Here is an 18,574-nt window from a genome sequence, read left to right as displayed (position 1 = left end):
ATATCATATACTATTGAAATACCAGTGAAGATTAAAAAAAAAAAATGTATGTATGTATATATATATATATCTCCAGTCAATAAGACTTACAAAATAAACTTTATATTAAGAAACATCAACTCTTATGTAATTTGCCTTAAATTTAATAGAAAGCAGCACTAATTTTGCTCACCTTTGAGTCATAGTCTGGATCATTTTCCTCATCTCCTTCTTCTTCCCCTTCCTATATTAAAGTTCAAAATGCATCCATGAAGTAGGTACACAGTAGGAAGAAATGGCTCATAACGTATGGAGAAATTTTAATACAAGTTACTCTATAGGTCAAAAGATTTTCATGATTACAGAGTTTGGTGACAATGCAATTTAATTTGAAAGCTTCTAATATGAAAAATTTCCCAACACAACTTGAGACATCCAGAGAGCTTTTATTGAAAAGATTTACTGCAGCCAACGTTGAAAAAGTTTACTGCAGCTTTTGACTTCTTCAAAGAGCTGATAACCCTGCAGCAGAACAGAATTATTTGAAATAAAAAAAATGTTCTGAGTTTTGCAATTTATTTATTGAAACCTTATACATACATTGTTTGGCTGTAGAATTCTAAAACCGTATTTTTTTCCAAAAAGTTTTTATCCCGTATCACAGAGTAATGATTATAGCAAAGGAATACATAAGTCACTCAATTCGCTTCTCAATGTGTTAAACAGAATTATTTGCTCATTTGGTAAACATTACCTCATCCGCTTCTTCACCTTCTTCATCATACTAAAAAGGGAAAAAAGGATGAAGTGTGAATGTAGCTAACAAACATTTGAGAGTAGCATTACTTACAGCCATCACTGTCTCCACTAAGATCTAAAAAGAGGAAAATACTTTCCCTAAGGTGACTAATTACAAATTACATAGCTGTAGGAATCAGTTCAGTGCCATTATCTAAATCTGACGATCTAAAAAATTAAAGAACACAGTACAATCGTGGGTGTGGTCAGACAATTATTACTATAAATATTACCTTCCTGTACTTATGTGAACACATTGCACAAAAAGGACCTAAAGCCTACTGGAATGATTGTCATTTAGCAATAAAGATATCCAAAATATTTGAGGGGAGCCTAATTTTACCTTAATTGTTGTTTAATACTCCTTTGGATAAAAATTCTATGTTTCCTAATATTTTTATGTTAAGTAATAAAAAACATCTTAGGCATGTTTTTTGTTTGGTCAAAGACAAGGGCATTATAGACCTCCAACAATGACCAAACACAATAAAGTTTTACTAATTCGGAGAAGTCTAAGATCCTAGGAGGACATATTTAAAGCAATTCAGGAAAGTTATCTAGAGGACATCAGTAATTAGCCTTTGAATTATTCTGTCTTTTAAAAAATCACAACTATTCATTAAACCTCTCATCAATTGTGACAATCACACCCTCACCAAATTATTTCACTGCAGGATTCAGATTCACTCACATCATCATCATCGTCTTCAATAGCTTCTCCAGTAAAGTATAACACTGATCTTGGGATTATACGCTCACGTAAAAAGTGACCAATTTCAAAGTCTGCAGCAAGGATAGCTTCAGCATCATCATCCTTTAAAAACAAAACAAAAACAAGCACAAAATTTAATAACTGCTATTTAATTAGGCACATGCAAGACTCTTGAGTTTAAATCCTACGAAGCAACACTCAACTTCACTTTTCGTCATTTTAAAATTAGCTTCTGTGTGTGATTCAGTAGTCATCTACATATACCTTAGGTCTACAGTTTTTAATAAAAAGAAAGGTAAGCAATGCAGTGTACATACTCAGAGAAATTTGGGAAATAAAAATTAGAATTGGTTATTGTTTAGTTTTTTTCTGGCTTAAAATTAAAATATAAAAGCAACTTTGTTATGGGACTGTAATTTTCCTTTTAAAATATTAATTACTGAAAACACCCAACGGAATAATACTAAGATACTAAGAATCTAAGGATTTATAACATTAGGTGTACGACACATGATGAAACAACATGGAGAATCACTACACACTTCCTAAAAGTAGTACTCTAGCAGGTATATAATGCCAAATGAGAAAGAATCCTACTTAATAAATACAAAGTCGATCCAGGATTTCTATTTAATGACAAAGCACAACACAAAATTGGTGCTGACATTCTTCAAAATTAAAATAATTCCATTAAAGTTCTACGATACCAAACAATGAGTAAACATTCCATGAATGTTCATTTTGATTCATCAACATAATCCACTATAATGAACATCCAAAAACACACAAAAGGGCCAGTGGACTTTGAAGTAAAGACTTCTAATCACAGGTGGTAGTCTAGCTGTAATTACTCAAGATTGTTTTGTTACCATCAATATTTGGAAATAGAAATTAAAAAAAAAAATCACTTGAACACAAACTCCAACCCATTTGCTGACATGAAAATAGCATGAAACTATCTCAATGCTCACAGGTAGGTCTTTCAACCTAAAATTCGGGTGCTGCTTTACAGCCCCCTTTTTTGTCCTATAAAAGGTATTTTGAGCCAAGCCACTTACTACTCTTTTCAGGCAGAAATACTTGCCTTTTACACATCTGGTCCAAACCTTGGCTGAAACCATTCTAATTCGAAAGTATTCAAAATAAAACATACTTTCTAATTCCATATGTATAAAACTATTTAAACTGAGTTAATTTAAGTTCAAAGATCTGGCCAACAGAAGAGCAAATTCACAACATACTTAGCCTACCCTGCCTGTATAGACCTCTCAGAGGTTGTTCCTCTTTCTAGGCCATACACAGGCACAATCGCAGCTCTTGGCATATAGTCACATAATACATGGCCACAGTAAGAAACCATATTTCCACTGGAATAACACAGAAAGAGTTCTGACCAGAATGGTTAGGAGTTCAGTAAACAGTACAAATGGTTTAATACCTTCTAGTTTCAATAAGAAAACTACAATCTTAACAACTTGAATCCCCTACACAATATTTGCAAGTCTCAAAAGAAAAGAAAGCCTTTAGCCTTTCCATTTTTCAGTGGAAGCACTATAAGCATTTTGAATGAAATAATTTCAGATGCATAATGGTCTTTTCCATGCACTGCAAGCCTCATAACAAAATTCAAGTAGCAACTATCCAACTCCCCACGTTTGAGAACCAATTCTCTAATTTCATATGTAATTAACAATTCAATAAATAAATAACAATTTAACTTACCAGGTCTCCACTCTCGGGAACTGCAAAATTGAGAAAAGAAATTCAAGTGAGTAAGAAATTAAAGAAAGCTTGTAATAAAACAACCATCAATACCCAAACTAAAACACTGTTTACCTTCAGGAGGGGCAAAAAAATTAAAGAAAGAGTCGTTGGAAACTGTTTTGGTCACAGTACGAACTGTCCCACGTCCCTTGTGTTTCTGCTTCTTCTTAATGGTTTTCAAAGTGACATTCTTTCCTTTTTTCCAATCTATCTGGCACCTTGCAAAACAAAGGAGGAAAAAAAAAATCTATCGCAATTAACATATTACATTTAATTGATATAAGAACTATGATTTATCTAATTAAATATTATATTTAATTACAAATTTTAGAGGGGAAAAATTGGCTTAAATGTTTTTAGTAGCATATAAAGAGAAAATTTTATTTCAACAAATTTTTTCAATAAGATATTGACAATTAGCACAAATTCACAGTACAATAAATTTAAACATGCACTCCTTTGGACAACTATCTGCAATACCGAAAGCCAAGGAGAATTCTAGGAAAATAGGTAAGCTCTTCCCAGAACATTTTACTGAAATGTTTAGTGATAAACTATGTATGTCTCTATGTATCACACACACACTAGGAAATACCAAGCATCACAAATTCTAAGTAAAATAAAGAGATAAATTCTGTGAAAGTAGTAAAATTAAACTCACCCTGTACAACCCATAATTTCTGGTCCATCAAAAGAAAAGGGATCAGAGTCATCTGGTTCTGACCTCATCCTGTATGTCTTTGTCAACACTTCATTTGTGAAATATTCATTGGGTTCAAAGTGAAATTCTAAGACAAAACTCTTAAAAAAAAAATAAATAAATAAAAACTAATGAAATTCCTACATCATAAATATCAGTGCTTTAGTAAATAAAACTTAATCTGTTGATTTGTATAAACATATAAACTTCTAGGTGATAATACTTTTCCCACTCTGGGAAAGGGTCAGATAAACCCCAAATTCTGTTTAAAAAGCAAAACAAGGTACAAAATAAAACTGGATAAAACCTAGTTCAGCTTATAACTTCTATTTAGTAACATGTTTACAAAACAGGTTAAAACAGCTGAATAAACTGACCAAATACTCCCTTCTTCCATCCCCACAAAGAGGACTTTAAATCTTACTCTAACCTGAATTTGACAGATGAAAAAGCCCAACTGGACCACACACAATAAAAGAATCTATAGCCTGTAGTAGCTCTGCCCATACTTCACATAATCCTGTTGGTTTTGGGGGAAGTGAGGGCCCTTTAACATCTTCTGTTTTATGTAATTCTCAGACACATGCCATTTATCTTCATTCATTTATTATTTGAGACAGAGACAGAGAGAGAGAGAGAAACCGTGCACATGAGACCAAGCGGAAAAGAGAAGCGGGGTGGGGGGGGGGGGAGAGAGAAAGAGAGAAAGAGAGACATAAGAGAAGGAGAATGGGGTAGAGGGGGAGACAGAAATAATCCCAAACAGGATCCATGCTCAGCTCAGAGCCCAACGTGGCGCTCAATCCTACAACCCTGGGATCATGACCTGAGCCAAAATCAAGAGTCAGATGCTCAACTAACTGAACCACCCAGATGTCCCCCAGACACATGCCTTTTAATGTGAAGTATTTTTTTAAATTCTGTTACCTTGCTATTATTTTTTACCTACTTTTAATCTAGTATCAAAGATTTACGAGATTTCAACAATAGTTTTGTGATCAGAAGGAGGGAAAGAAATAAACGCTGCATTTCAATTATCAACATCCAAACATTTATTTCCTACCAACAATTAAGAGTACCAAGTATAAGTTTTAACTTCTTTCTCATCCCCATCTCTAAGCTTTGAGTACCACCTCTTTTCAGAAACTTCCGTATATCTACCTATAAACATCTAATGTTACAAGACTGAAACTATTTCAAAGTTCTTTTACCATGGGCTGGCCAGCATCTGAGAACTTCACTTTAATATCTTTTAAGTGCTTCAGAATAGGTTCATCATGTTCCTGCAAATTAGGAAAATATTAAAATGAATATCTAACATGGCATTTTAGGATTAGTGTTGTTACTGGACAAAAACACTTAGCTAACTAAGACATTTATAGGGAGGTTTTACATAACAATTGTGAACCAGAAGACCTACTCTCCAGATTATGGCTTATACTAAAGCTAGTTTACTTACAAGCTCTACTTATTTCTACTGCCATTGGTAGAAAAAAAGTGACTCGACAGAAAACTACATCATCATCATCATCATCATCATCATCATCATCATCATCATCAGACTGAATAGGCTAAAGAATACAAAACCAAGTCTTAGGCATGTTTGCTTTAAAAACGCTTCCTTTTCCAGCAGCTTCTTTTTCCTTTCATTCTGCTGGGTCCTTTTCTACTTCGCCAAAGTAGAAATGAAGTAGTCATTGTTCCAAGATTTCTTTTTCTTGACATTAACTTCCAACAATCACACTACATGGCAACAAATACTACCACACAGGTGGTAGTGGCTCAAGAAATGCTTCTGATTAAGACAGGAAAAGTTTCCCAGAGAAGGAGACATTTAGGTTGGTTTCCCAGAAAAAGTGACAACTGTAAGAGTTAAAGATCTGTATGTTATTCTTTTAAAATGCAAGTGTTCCTTGGAATATTTGTTTCAGACTGAGAAAGTCATTTTGGGTAAGACAAATGGAATTTTAAGTCTCCTCCTTCCTATCTCCAATACCAAGCACCTAAACACAGAAGGCACAAGACTGTAACAAAACATTGCTCAATGATAAATAATTGTCAAAGGGACCATTTCATTATCTAATTTTTGAAAATGAATTAAAATTTATTTGATTACATTCATCAAAGACACATTTCCCTTCTACAGATAACACAGGTTTCAGAAGACCACAACCATTCCATAAAGGTCAATAATGGAGAGACTAGTGTCATCACAGCCATTTACACTTCAAAAGTACACTGGTGTTATCATAAATAAAATTACCTGAACCATATCACTGAGCAAGTCAACATTCTTAAAAACGGTCAACCAGAATTCAGGAATTCCCTTGGGGTCTTCTTTTTCTTCATCTTTTTTCTCATCTTCAATCTTGGCTTTTTCTTTCAGCTCCTCCTTGATAAATGACAGCATACATTACTGAATACCTATATCAGACCTCTGATAAAATATTACCCATCCCCTTAACTTACATCCAGTGGTGAAGTACAGAAACCAAAATATCTTCAATCACCAATTGTAACTTTCAATCAAATTATAAGTTCTGGTCCAATTGTATAAACACTGCTGTTTACCATACCAAACCTTACTTCTATAAATATTGCTAATTACCATACTCCTCCAAAAAAGAGAACCACTAGGAGAGAACCTTATTATAAACCATAGGGGTTGGGGCGCCTGGGTGGCGCAGTCGGTTAAGCGTCCGACTTCAGCCAGGTCACGATCTCGCGGTCCGTGAGTTCGAGCCCCGCGTCAGGCTCTGGGCTGATGGCTCAGAGCCTGGAGCCTGTTTCTGATTCTGTGTCTCCCTCTCTCTCTGCCCCTCCCCCGTTCATGCTCTGTCTCTCTCTGTCCCAAAAAATAAATAAACGTTGAAAAAAAAAAATTAAAAAAAAATAAATAAATAAACCATAGGGAAATAGTTTTAGAGAAAAAAATTTTAAAGCTTCAGGGGATAAGTAAATAAATAAATACCTTACCCAATGCCTCACCCCTTGGTGTTCTTGACCAAAACACTATATTTGCTTTATCAACCAACATTAAAACAGCAATGTTGGAGAAACAGGGTCATGTAACAGAACACTGCATTTGTGTCACAACCCTGCCATTTATTAGCTGTAGGCAGGTCACTTAGAAGCTTCCATTTCAGGGGTGCCTGGGAGGTTCCTCTTGATTTCAGCTCAGGTCATGATCTTGTGGTCATGGGATAAGCCCTGTGTGGAGCCTGCTTGGAAATTCTCTCTCCCTCCCCCTTCCCCTCCCCGCACATGTGTGCACACGCTCTCTCTCAAAATAAACATATAAACTTAAAAAAAAAAAAAAAAGCCTCCATTTCATCACTTGAAAAGAACAATCCTTTGCATGTCATCATGAAGTTCAAAGGAGAATTTTATATGAATCTATAAAACTTAAATACTATAAAAATGTAAGGGAAAATGAATTTTGTACCCAGATGAATTTGGGTACAGATGGTGCCAGGTCTAACAGTGGCTCATCTGCACTCACTATCCATCTTACAATAAAATATTTTCAAGGGATAAAAACACAAAGTTGGTACCAACCGAAATTTCATCCTCCTCATCTGGTTTCCATTCACATTCCTCTTCTGTAGGTTCATAAATTGCATTAATGATCTCAAATCGCTAAAATGATTTAAAAAGAAAAGCTTACATAAAAACACTGATATCCAAGGCAGAAACTAGCTGTTTCTTGTTAAAGACGCTTATAGTTTTAATGAATGCATACCACAACCTGAATTGCTATAATTGATTTCCCAAATACCTCTTAATAACCATCTGGCTGAGAGGCCTAAAGACTTAACCACCTGCAAGTTTGTTTATATTTCCAGAGCTTTATTATAATGTCATATTTCAGATAAATAATAGAAAGCATTACCTTATCAAATAGAGGCTGATAGAGAACAGCATACTTTCTTTCAAGATCATGAACTTCCTCATAGAATTTGGCTTCTATCTGTGCACATTTAACTTGAAGGTTTTTGAGAGCATTCACTCGTCTCTTAACTACCCTAGGCAAGCTGAAAGGTTGGAATGCACCAGTTACACAGCATCATAGTAAAATACAAGTCATACTTCTATCATATTGAAAATAAAGCAAAAAAGTCAGTGAATGATAGTTTCCTAGTTGAAGCAAAAGGTATACTCTAACTAAAATAAATACATGGACTTCTTGACTGAAATATTTCAAAAATGAACATTTAAATAGATACAGTAAGTTGATAAGAGAATGTAAATCGTATCAACCCTAAATCTTTCATTATAATCAAGTTCAGCAGTAGACTTGTCAATGCTGGCATCTATGCTGTAAAACAGACTATTTTTTAAGTTCAAAAGTCATGGGCTGATCATCTTAACTCTGAGAATAATGACAGTAACCTTGATTTTAAAAAGAAAAAAAAAAGTATGTGTATCTCACCCATACCAGCTATTTTTAGGGAAAAGGAGAACATATGTATATTAGAAAAAAGGATGGTATCCTACACTATTATTTCTTATTTTGGTCTCTGTATTTAATTTGGAATTTGAAATTTTATTAAAAATATGACTGTTATGTTCCATGAAGGGACTTTTAGTAAGATATAATTCATATATCATGCAATTTACTATGGGGGTGGGTATAAGCTTCCCGAAGTATGATTAAACTTAGGAATCCCCTACCACCCAAAACATTTCACTCAAAATTTATCTAACTTCAGGGAATCTGTACAAAAGATCCAGAATCCAGATTAGAATTTCCTGCCATAGGCAGATTGTTGTAACTCAAACAATTCTCTTACTTAACCACTATTTTAGTTATGTTAATCAGAAGTAGAAAACAAATTATCTACAGATACCATTTTTTTATTTCTTACAATTAAAAGTAAAAAGCTTAATGTTTAGTCAAGGCAGTGAAATAGCATGGTGTGCTGCCCACCCCCACAGCCTATCTTAAAGAAATAAAAATTTAAAAAAAAATTCAACCCTAGAAACTTTAGAACTAAGAAGGAAACAACTATTTCAGGCACTTGCACGCACACACACCATGGGCAACTTCTGAGACTAACAACTGCACAGGGTGAACTGCAACCTAGAAAAAGGAGGAAATGGCCAGAATGGGTAGCAGTGAGGACAGGCTAGAAGAAAGCTTTTTAAATTCTGCACTTTCCTTAGAACAGTCAGTGCCTGTCCCCTTCACCCTTCACAGAGCCCAGTGCCAACATTTTTAGGAGCTGATAAAAGCTGGACTGGCTGAAAGCTTACAAGCACTCATTCCTCCACCCCTCCACTCCAGGTACTCTTTCCAAAGCAGCCAAAAACAACTGCCTAGAATTGACAGCCAACTTTTGAGTCTAAGTTAACTGGAGCTCTCCTTAGGTTCATCCCATCCCCTCACCTCAAACTCCATGGGACTATCACAAACCAAAGCTTGATCTTTAATAATGATTACCGAGGAGTAACTGTTATCAGCCAATGAGCCTAAGCTCTAAGTCCAAATAACTAAACACTTGAGGAGTACAATCTCTAATGAAAGAATGAAATATTTATCATCTGAAGCCGTATTATTAGACAGAACAATGTAAATGTATTTAAGGAAATGAGGGAAGAAACAAGACCAAGAAATCTAAAAGTGGAAATATTAAGTATGAAAAATATAGTAGCTAAATTATATAACCAACAAATAGGATAAACTGGATAGGTTCAAGTGAAAGAAGTCCAGTAAAGTTGAAAAGGTCTCCAGAAGGCAGCAGGAAAGACATACAGTTATGATTTGGACGACAAAAGTAACAACAGCTAAAAGACAGAAGGGAGGTGGATAGCTCAAGAAATGAATAAAAAATTTCTCAGAGTCAAAGTAATATGGAACTCCTCACTCTCACCCCTAAACAGGTTAATGAAATTTATGAATATCAAAGACCAAAGAAAATTCTAAATGTATTCAATGAAAAAGCAAATAACATATGAAGAAAAAGGAATCAGACCGACATCAGGCTTCAAAAGAAAACACCATATACAAGAAATGCATTTTTAAGATACTTAAGAATTCTGAACTTACAATTTTATAAACCAAACTATTATTCAGATATAAAACAAAATAAAAACTTTTTATGAGGCTTATCAGGCTTCAGGAAATATGCCACAGATACTCGTTACATTGATTAAAATTAATTTTTGAAAAAGTTAAAAAAAAAACAACTCGGGAACACTATATAAGATATGGGCAGCCAAATATCTTGGTAAATTTTACTGATGTTTTGATGAACAAAAAGAGGACTAGAAGATGTATATTTATAAACAATACAGACATTGGTAAATTTAAGAAATCAATAGGGGTATTAGGTTTTGAGCCTCTTTACCATAATAACAAAAAGTAGAATGCAGTAACTTTGAAGCCAGCAGAAGACAACCAGAATTATTTAATGGAAAGCAGAAAAGGAGGAAAAAGAAAGTATGATAAATTACAAAATAAAATAATAGCAATTAAGTCCAAAAACAATACCACCTTCAAGAAATGCAAAGAGTTTGAAACCACTAATAACGAAGCGAGCAAACTTTCTTACTAGAGATAAGATACAAGGATGGAAAAAGACATGCCAGGCAAAGGAAGGAAGGAAGGAAGGAAGAAAGAGAAAGAAAGCAAGCTGGAATAGCTATCTTAATATCAGACAAAACTGAATTCATAACAACAACAACAACAAAAATAACACAAAATACAAAAGAGGACATTTTAGTCTTGTAAACTAGAACAGAAGGACAAGATGTATACGTCACAAACATATAGCTAATAATACAGCTTCAAAATATACTAATCCACAACCAATAGAGATTAAATAGAAAATTTTAACACATCCTTCCCAGAAACTGTTAGTTCAGGCAGATAATCAATAAGCAGAAATAAAGAGAACTTGAACACCACAATTAATAAATTTGCACTACTAATTCCAGCATATAGATCTTCACTCTACATTCATAGAACATTTATTAAAACAAAGTATTAAGACCATAAAAGATTTAAAAAAAAATCAATTCAAGCATTCAATTCAAGAAACTGGAAAGAGGAAAAGAACAAATTCAAATAAGAAGGGTTCTCAAACCCCTAAGGCCAAAGTCCATTTTTAGAAGAGTTCTACCAACTGTTCAACGAACAGTTAATTCCTATCTTATTCAAATTGCTTTGAAAACAGGGAAAAAAGTAAAAGCAGCTGTGTCTATTTCATTAAGCAATCGAAATCTTCACTCTAAAACCAGGGCTTGGAATTACCATCCCATTGAAAGTTTCTGTATTGTACATACATACCTATGTACATACACACCCAAGTTCAATTCACTAATGAATAACGACCTTACATAAAATTATTAAACTAAACTCAACAGTGTAGGTTTATTCCAAGAAAGTAAGGTGAGTTCAGTATCTGAAATATATTTCCAAACTGTATTTAATATGACTTAATAGATTCAAAGAAAAAGTCAAAAGACCATCTGAATACAGAAAAAAAGGTCACAAAAAATCCTACGTAGACACCAAATGTAATGGAGAGATTTTATATCCATTCCAGACTGGAAATAAGACAAAGATGCTCATGTTTAATGCTAACATTTAACACAGTACTACAAGTCCTGGCCAATACTGTAATGAAAGAAAAATAAACGTGGTGTGACATAACACAAAAGATTAGAGCTAAAACTGCCATTACTTGCAGACAGGATCTTTTGCCTATGGGAGGAGAACGAAGAACAAAGAACAAATTACTACCAAAGTGTAGCAAGATTTCTGGATACAAGATCAACAGCAAATAAATAAATAAAAATAAATCAATAGCACTCTTCTTGACATCAACAGCTAACATGGAGATACAATAAAAGATACTACATTCACAAAAGCAACACAACTAAAGTACACAGGAATTAACCAAGAATAGACTTTGAAAAAAAAAATTTAGAGTAAGAGAATATGATCTCAATAAATACAAAGATGTGGATGACACAACGTAACATTAAAAGGATAATTCCCTACCATGTTAATATGTACACTCAATGTAACTCTTATCAAAAATTTTAGTGTGTTGAGAGGGGCTGTTTTCTGTTGTTTTATGAAAATCCCTAGAAACTTACTAGCATCCATATGTGGGATGAAGGTCTACATACTGTTAAGCCAATCTTAAGAGTGTGTTCCATAGGGAATGAGGGGGAGGGGAAAGGGTGGAAGAAGATACTACAGGGAGAAAGATTAAATCATCACCCTGCTAGATATTAAAACATACTAAAAAGCCATATTAATTAAAACCAGTATTAATTAAACCAGAAGAGTGCTGTTCAAAGACAAACACAGATGTTTATAAGAAACTGGTATGTAATAAAGGTGGTATCACAAATAAATGGGTGAAAAATCAACTGTTCATGGTGAGGTGTGATAAAAACAAGCTCATCAAAACAAAACAAAAAAACAAAAAAACCTGAATGCCTAGCTAAATACAAAGGTGAACTCTAGAGGGATTATTAAAGACCTAAAGATGAAAGGCAAAACTAGTCAATAGGAACTACAGAAAGAACTAGGAAGGACTTGTTAAAACTTGAAAAGAATGAGCCACAGGTCAAAACCTTAAAATATAAAAATTAAGGATTGTTTAATGGAGAATGCTAAGGATAAAGTTAATAGAAATGACACGAAAGATTTACAAGTCTAAAACTGATGACAGATTAACACCTAGAATACACAGAAACTCCTGGAAAAGACAGTACACCCCAATAGGAAAATGGACAGAGGGAACAACAAAAGAGCAACCTAAAAAGCTCACAATCATGAAAAAAAGCTCAAAACTCAGTAGAAAACAGAAAATACAAACAAAACAAAATATGCCCGTACCTCTTCGATTGGTAAAAAGCAAAAAACACCCATAAAGGTGAATGATACCAACTGCTGGCAGGGACACAAGGATAGAGCAACCTTCAATGCACTGGCTCTAGAAAGCAAGCTAGAAGTATTTAAAGTTTGCATACCTCATATAACAATCCCTATGAGGTAACTACATAACCCAAAATAGTTCTTTAGGAGGGCATGCACAAAGATGACCATTACAATGGAATTTGTGTTGATGGAGCTTGGAGGCAATCTAGATATCCATCAAAGAATAAGCGTATAATAGAACATGGTGGACACAAATCACCGCCAAGTGACAACATTTAGAAGCTAGAAACTACTGACTAGAGATTACATACAGAAAGCAATGTGGATGGATCCTAAAACCATAAAGCCAAGTATGAAAAAACAATTATAAGCAAAATAAGATACATGTGCTATTGTTAATGATTTATAGGACCAGTGAAATAAATAAGAAATCATTATTTCTTGTAATCCTGTGCACTTCTAGCAAACCTCCAAACAAATCTCAGAAATGGTTAAGATCAGTGTATTTCCTGTGGAGAAGAGTCAAACTTTGAAAAGACCAACTCTAAATTGGTGGTACTCGGCAAAATTTTAAACTCCCAATAACCCTATATTAGATACTAACAGACATTAGCTTTCCACTATTACTAATGTAAGTCCTAGATGGTCTTAAAAATAGGTACACTTGCAATGTTGATTATAGAAGGATAAATAAGGACTATGGAAAAGAAGAACTTGTACCTTTCAATGTATCCTGTTGGTGTTTCTACCAGACCATCAAGTCTTTCTTGAAGGGCTGCAAGAATCTGAGGATTTTGCATCATCTGAACAGTCAGCTGACGCGCTTTAAAAAAAAAAAAAAAAAAAAAAAAAAAAAAAAAAGGGCATCGAAAGGATTTTATGAAAATGTATTATGCTATTTTAATAGGACAATCCAATCATGAAGTTTTCCTGACTAGCCCATAAATCATTGGTCTGAACAGAGATGGGCAGCAAGCGGAGGAAAATCCACTCTAGGAAAAGTTCAGATTCCTAATGATCTAATACATCACCATCTCTCAAGGCCATTGCTACAACTCCTGTGAATAATATCCTTTCTCTTCCTACTACAGTGCGTTTCACACACCTTCCGTTTTTGAGAAGCTCAAAGCTTCATCCGGATGCCTACCTATGACTGTAGATAATGCTTTGAAGCAGACAACACACACTATTAGAAAACTGCAAATACAGTTTCAATCCTGGGACAAAGACTGTGGAGCGAGTAACCTAAATGTTTTGTTTGATGCTTAATAGTATAGTGTGCTTGTGTATGTCTGAATAGAGAATGTTAACAGTTGAAACAATCAAGGTTGTAACTAAAGCCAAACAAAACATGATTCATTAATGGTGTCTAAAATCATACTTAAACCAAAAATACCAGATTTAGGTGAAACAAGTTATTTTGCTATATCCTCTCTTCTTCATAAACAGACATTACACAAAATTGATATTAGCCTTCCCAGTTGTGTTTTTAAAGGTCAATTCCTAATACTAATTTGATTATTGGATGATGTCCAGTTGTGATAACCAACATGCCTTTAGAAATGTCAATAAGGGCCACTAAGGATACAGACCTATATATCTTTCGAGAAAATGTTGTATGATGAAAGCTGAAACTAACGTGCAGTGGTCTTTTCACAATTAACCTCCATCTGGCTTAACAATGAAAAGTTGAGTCATCTGGTACTTCAATATTCTTGGCCCATACCCACAGGGCATAACCTGCAGGCATAACCTCCGCTACCATTGCTACTCCTCTTCCTTCTAGAATTACTTGCTCAAGAAAACTGTGATTGATTTTTGTTTACATTTAATACTTATCTCTTTTTTGGTTGTTTGGTTGAAATGGGTTTAAAAAAGACTGACATACAACTATAGGTTTTCTACTATTAAATACTGAACATTTTCAAATCACTCTAAGCTAGTGTTGTTTTTTTAGAAGTACCACCAAAAACAACCTGTAACATTTCTAAATTCAGACAAAACTCCTGGGCAGCTGTCTGACACAGTTAGGCCATGTCACTGCAGCAGCAAGAGGGTACACAGAGTGACTTCTGATGGGGCACTAACTGTATCTGTACCTTCCCCTCCCTTACTACCATTCCATCTCAACCCCTCTCTTCCCCTCCTTTCTTCCCCACCCGAATATACACATACAAACTGTTATTGAACTAGAGGTATGGGCTATGTGGGTAAGGCAAACAAGGATCCAAAAGGGAACAGTATTTGTTAGTACCCTCTAGAAGACATGTGCCAGCAATCACTGGCTCCTGAAGTAATTTAAAATAATACCTTTGATTTTTGTTTCTTCACCAGTTTCTTCTTCTTCTACTTCTTCAACATCATCCAAATCTTGATCAAGTTCAGACTGTTCTTTGCTACAATATCATAGTATCACACCAAGGTTCAAATGTACCAATTACCAAAAAATAAATAAAAAATTATAGAAAAACTTCAATTTATTTTCTAGGTTAATATGCCTCTTTCAAAAATATGAAATAGGAAATTCAAAAGGTAATTCAGTTCTCTAACTTCATATGTAAACAAGCACAAACTGGAAGTACATAAAATTTCATTTAAAAGCACATGGTCAAATATAAAGTTTGTATTGCACACTTTTTTTTAAGATTTTACTTTTAAGTAATCTCTACACCCATCCTGGGGTTCGAACTCACAACCTGAGATCAAAAGTCGCATGCTCTACCAACTGGGCCAGCGAGGCATCCCTCTATTTCAAGCTTTAAAAATGTGGTTTAGTAGGTTTTGGTACAGGCAATGAGAGGTCAGGAAGTTATGTGCTCTCTACCCAATATCCACTGATATCACTGAATAACAGCACCCTGATTTTATAGGACACGGCAATACACCAAGCTTTAAAATCCTACATTTCTCAGCCTACCTCTTAGCTAGGTGGGTTATGTGGCTCTGTTTGGGCAATGAGTTAAAAAGTCGTATAGAACTTTAAGTAAGCCTCCTACATAGGATGGTAGACAGCTGGGAGGCCTCATCTTGCTGCCTCCCTAGAATAGGGATGTGATGACTAGAGTTCCAACAGCCATGTTGGACCATGAGGCATCCTAGAGAGAGAATAAAAGTCAACAGAATGAGGGAATTTAGAAGAATAAGGAACTGGATCCTTGACGGCTATGGAGCAATCCCATCAGCCTGTACTCATTATCTTTGGACTTTCCTCCTTTTTCTTTACTTCACAGTAGAGATGGGCAAAAAGTTAAAGAGAAGACCCGAGTCTACTGCATGCTTGGAGCAAAGCCAGGAGGATGGCACCATTGAAAGAAAAGGAAAAAGCAGGAAGATAAAATTCTCCCCATTTCATCTTAAAAACCTAGTTTTTTTTAAAAAAATTTTTTTCAACATTTATTTATTTTTGGGACAGAGAGAGACAGAGCATGAATGGGGGAGGGGCAGAGAGAGAGGGAGACACAGAATCGGAAGCAGGCTCCAGGCTCTGAGCCATCAGCCCAGAGCCTGACGCGGGGCTCGAACTCACGGACCACGAGATCGTGACCTGGCTGAAGTCGGACGCTCAACCGACTGCGCCACCCAGGCGCCCCAAAAACCTAGTTTTTGAACATGCAATTTCAACAGGAATTAAAAAGGGAAATAAGGATATCTAAGTTAATGTATAGGTCTTCATATAATTCCTTGTGTGATTTTACATTTTAATATCTGGTTTAGAGATTTAGTTACTTTCATGTTTAGAAACAGCATTTGGAAAATTAATTTTCATATAGAGACAAATATAGAATAGGTCAACTGTGTTCTGCCAGCAAGATTTATGTTCCTGTAACTAAGGAAAAAATTCCAGCCTTCTCATCAAATATACAGATTATTCTGAAATTATACAGATTATTCTGAAATTATCTTTTATTATAAACTTCAACATACTCAGACTTAAGATCACTAAAGACCACAAAACTATTCCTCCAGTGTGATTTTATTAATTTACTGAACATCTACATTTTAAGGCTTTAAACCAGGGGTCCACAAACATGGGTCAAATACAGCCCATTATTTTTGTAAATAAAACGTTACCAGAACACAACCACATTAATTCGTTTACTCATGGTCTATGGCTGTTTTCACGCTACAACAGCAGAGTTGAGTAACTCCAACTAGACCCCAAGGGGCCTAAATATTTATAAATTAGGTCCTTTGCAGAGAAAGTTTGCTGACGCCTGCTTTAATTCTCCTTTCCTCCCATCCTCCTAGGGCTCACAAGCATCCAAAATTAAATAAGGGGATGGTGGGGTATCAAGCTGTCACAACCAATTTCTTTTTTTTTTTTAAGTTTAAAACAGAATGAAGGTTGCAAGGTTAAGATGGCAGATTGCACATACTCCTCTGATCTTAATCCTCCCCAAATCCCTACTACAATTATGATAAAGGGGTTTTAAAACAAAAAAATACATTGAAGGACAAGGAGACAAGAGCAGCAACTTCACTGAGAAATGAAATCCTTAAGTTAGCAATAGGAAAAGCTGAAAACCAGCCCAAACACAGAATCTTAAAAAGGACACTTCTAGAACTAGAGCTGGGAGACTGACAGTGGAGAAAATAGGGAGAACTAAACAAAAACAGGTAAGTAATTAAATCCCCAGATCCTCCCATTCTATCTAGCAGAAGCATGGCAGTTTCTTCTCTGGAAAGGGTTAAGCTGAGAGCTCAGCCTCCAAAACCACAGGTACAGCTAAGAGTATCTCAGATATAGGACTGTATCACTCTAGAATGCTGAATGTAGCAACCCTTCCCTAGCAACCTTTCCCTAATTTGGGTTCCACAACACTGAAAGCCAGATCTTTACCCAGACACTCTTCACTGGGGTATCTGACCAGCCCAGAAATAAAAAAAAAAAAAACAAAAAAACAAAAACACATCATCCTGATAATGCGGATTCTTACAACAAACGCCTACCCTGATGATCTTACATTACAATCTAAATTAAAAGCCTCCCCCACTCCAAGAGTCAAATTTTCCAAACAACTTTTTTTTAAACCTCCCTCAATTGCATGTTCTCCCCACCCCAGTCTTAGCAGACAATCAAGTATTACCTCCTATTTGAGAAAGGCTCTAACATGGAGACAAAAACAAATAGGGGAAAGAAAAATTTAGGAGTAAACATACTATAAAGAGGAAAAACATCCAGAGAAAAGATATGACAATCCAGAAAAAAGATATTACAATCAATGAAATAGGAACAAGATGCTATAAAAACAGGAACAGAGAGAAAAGACACTCCTGAAAACTAAAATAACAGAAATTTAGAAACTCAATTCAAGAGTTGAAAGATAAAGTTTCTTCAGCTTTGCCCAGAAAGAAGAGCAAAGAGATAAAGATGGAAAATAAGACAAAAGATAATTAGAAGAAGCAGTTCAACAATACAACATAATAGAAGCTCCAGAAAGAGAAAACAGAAACAAGACAATCAACAAAGTAAGTCGAGAATATTCCCCAGAACTGAAAGCCATCAAGTTGCCAGACTGAAAGGGTCCACCAGTGAATGCCTAACACGAGAAATTAAAAAAATAGATATAACAATCTGAAAATTTCAGAACTCTGAAGCCAGCGTAGCTTCCAGAAATAAATATATATGTATATATTTAAGACAAAAAGTGTCACATTACAATGATCAAGAATTGACTTTGAACTTCAACACAGCAATACTGGAAGCAAAGTAACAATGGAG

At 35.0% G+C, this 18,574-nt stretch overlaps 1 protein-coding gene across 5 annotated transcripts in view; it reads right to left on the bottom strand.

Annotated features, from left to right (window-relative positions):
* Positions 1-18,574, bottom strand: part of NAP1L1 (nucleosome assembly protein 1 like 1) — a 33,809-nt gene that overhangs the window by 3,288 nt on the left and 11,947 nt on the right. For 2 of the 5 annotated variants that reach the window (XM_040491373.1, XM_040491374.1), the window contains exons 3-14: positions 15,163-15,248; positions 13,573-13,675; positions 7,846-7,987; positions 7,512-7,592; positions 6,217-6,345; positions 5,165-5,236; positions 3,915-4,054; positions 3,326-3,471; positions 3,212-3,231; positions 1,469-1,591; positions 734-763; positions 173-223 (exon numbers count right to left, since the gene is read on the bottom strand). In XM_040491373.1, the coding sequence (XP_040347307.1) occupies positions 173-223; positions 734-763; positions 1,469-1,591; positions 3,212-3,231; positions 3,326-3,471; positions 3,915-4,054; positions 5,165-5,236; positions 6,217-6,345; positions 7,512-7,592; positions 7,846-7,987; positions 13,573-13,675; positions 15,163-15,248 (1,123 nt within the window). Of the gene's footprint in view, positions 1-172; positions 224-405; positions 502-733; positions 764-1,468; positions 1,592-3,211; positions 3,232-3,325; positions 3,472-3,914; positions 4,055-5,164; positions 5,237-6,216; positions 6,346-7,511; positions 7,593-7,845; positions 7,988-13,572; positions 13,676-15,162; positions 15,249-18,574 lie in introns of those variants that run through there. The other 3 variants (XM_040491375.1, XM_040491376.1, XM_040491377.1) reach the window with 3 other exon arrangements.

This window comes from Herpailurus yagouaroundi, unplaced genomic scaffold, assembly GCF_014898765.1.
Source record: "Herpailurus yagouaroundi ecotype Mexico unplaced genomic scaffold, PumYag 182, whole genome shotgun sequence".
In the NCBI taxonomy this organism is placed as follows: Eukaryota; Metazoa; Chordata; class Mammalia; order Carnivora; family Felidae; genus Herpailurus; species Herpailurus yagouaroundi.
Note: the sequence above shows the minus strand (reverse complement) of the source record. Positions and strands in the feature narration are given on the sequence as shown.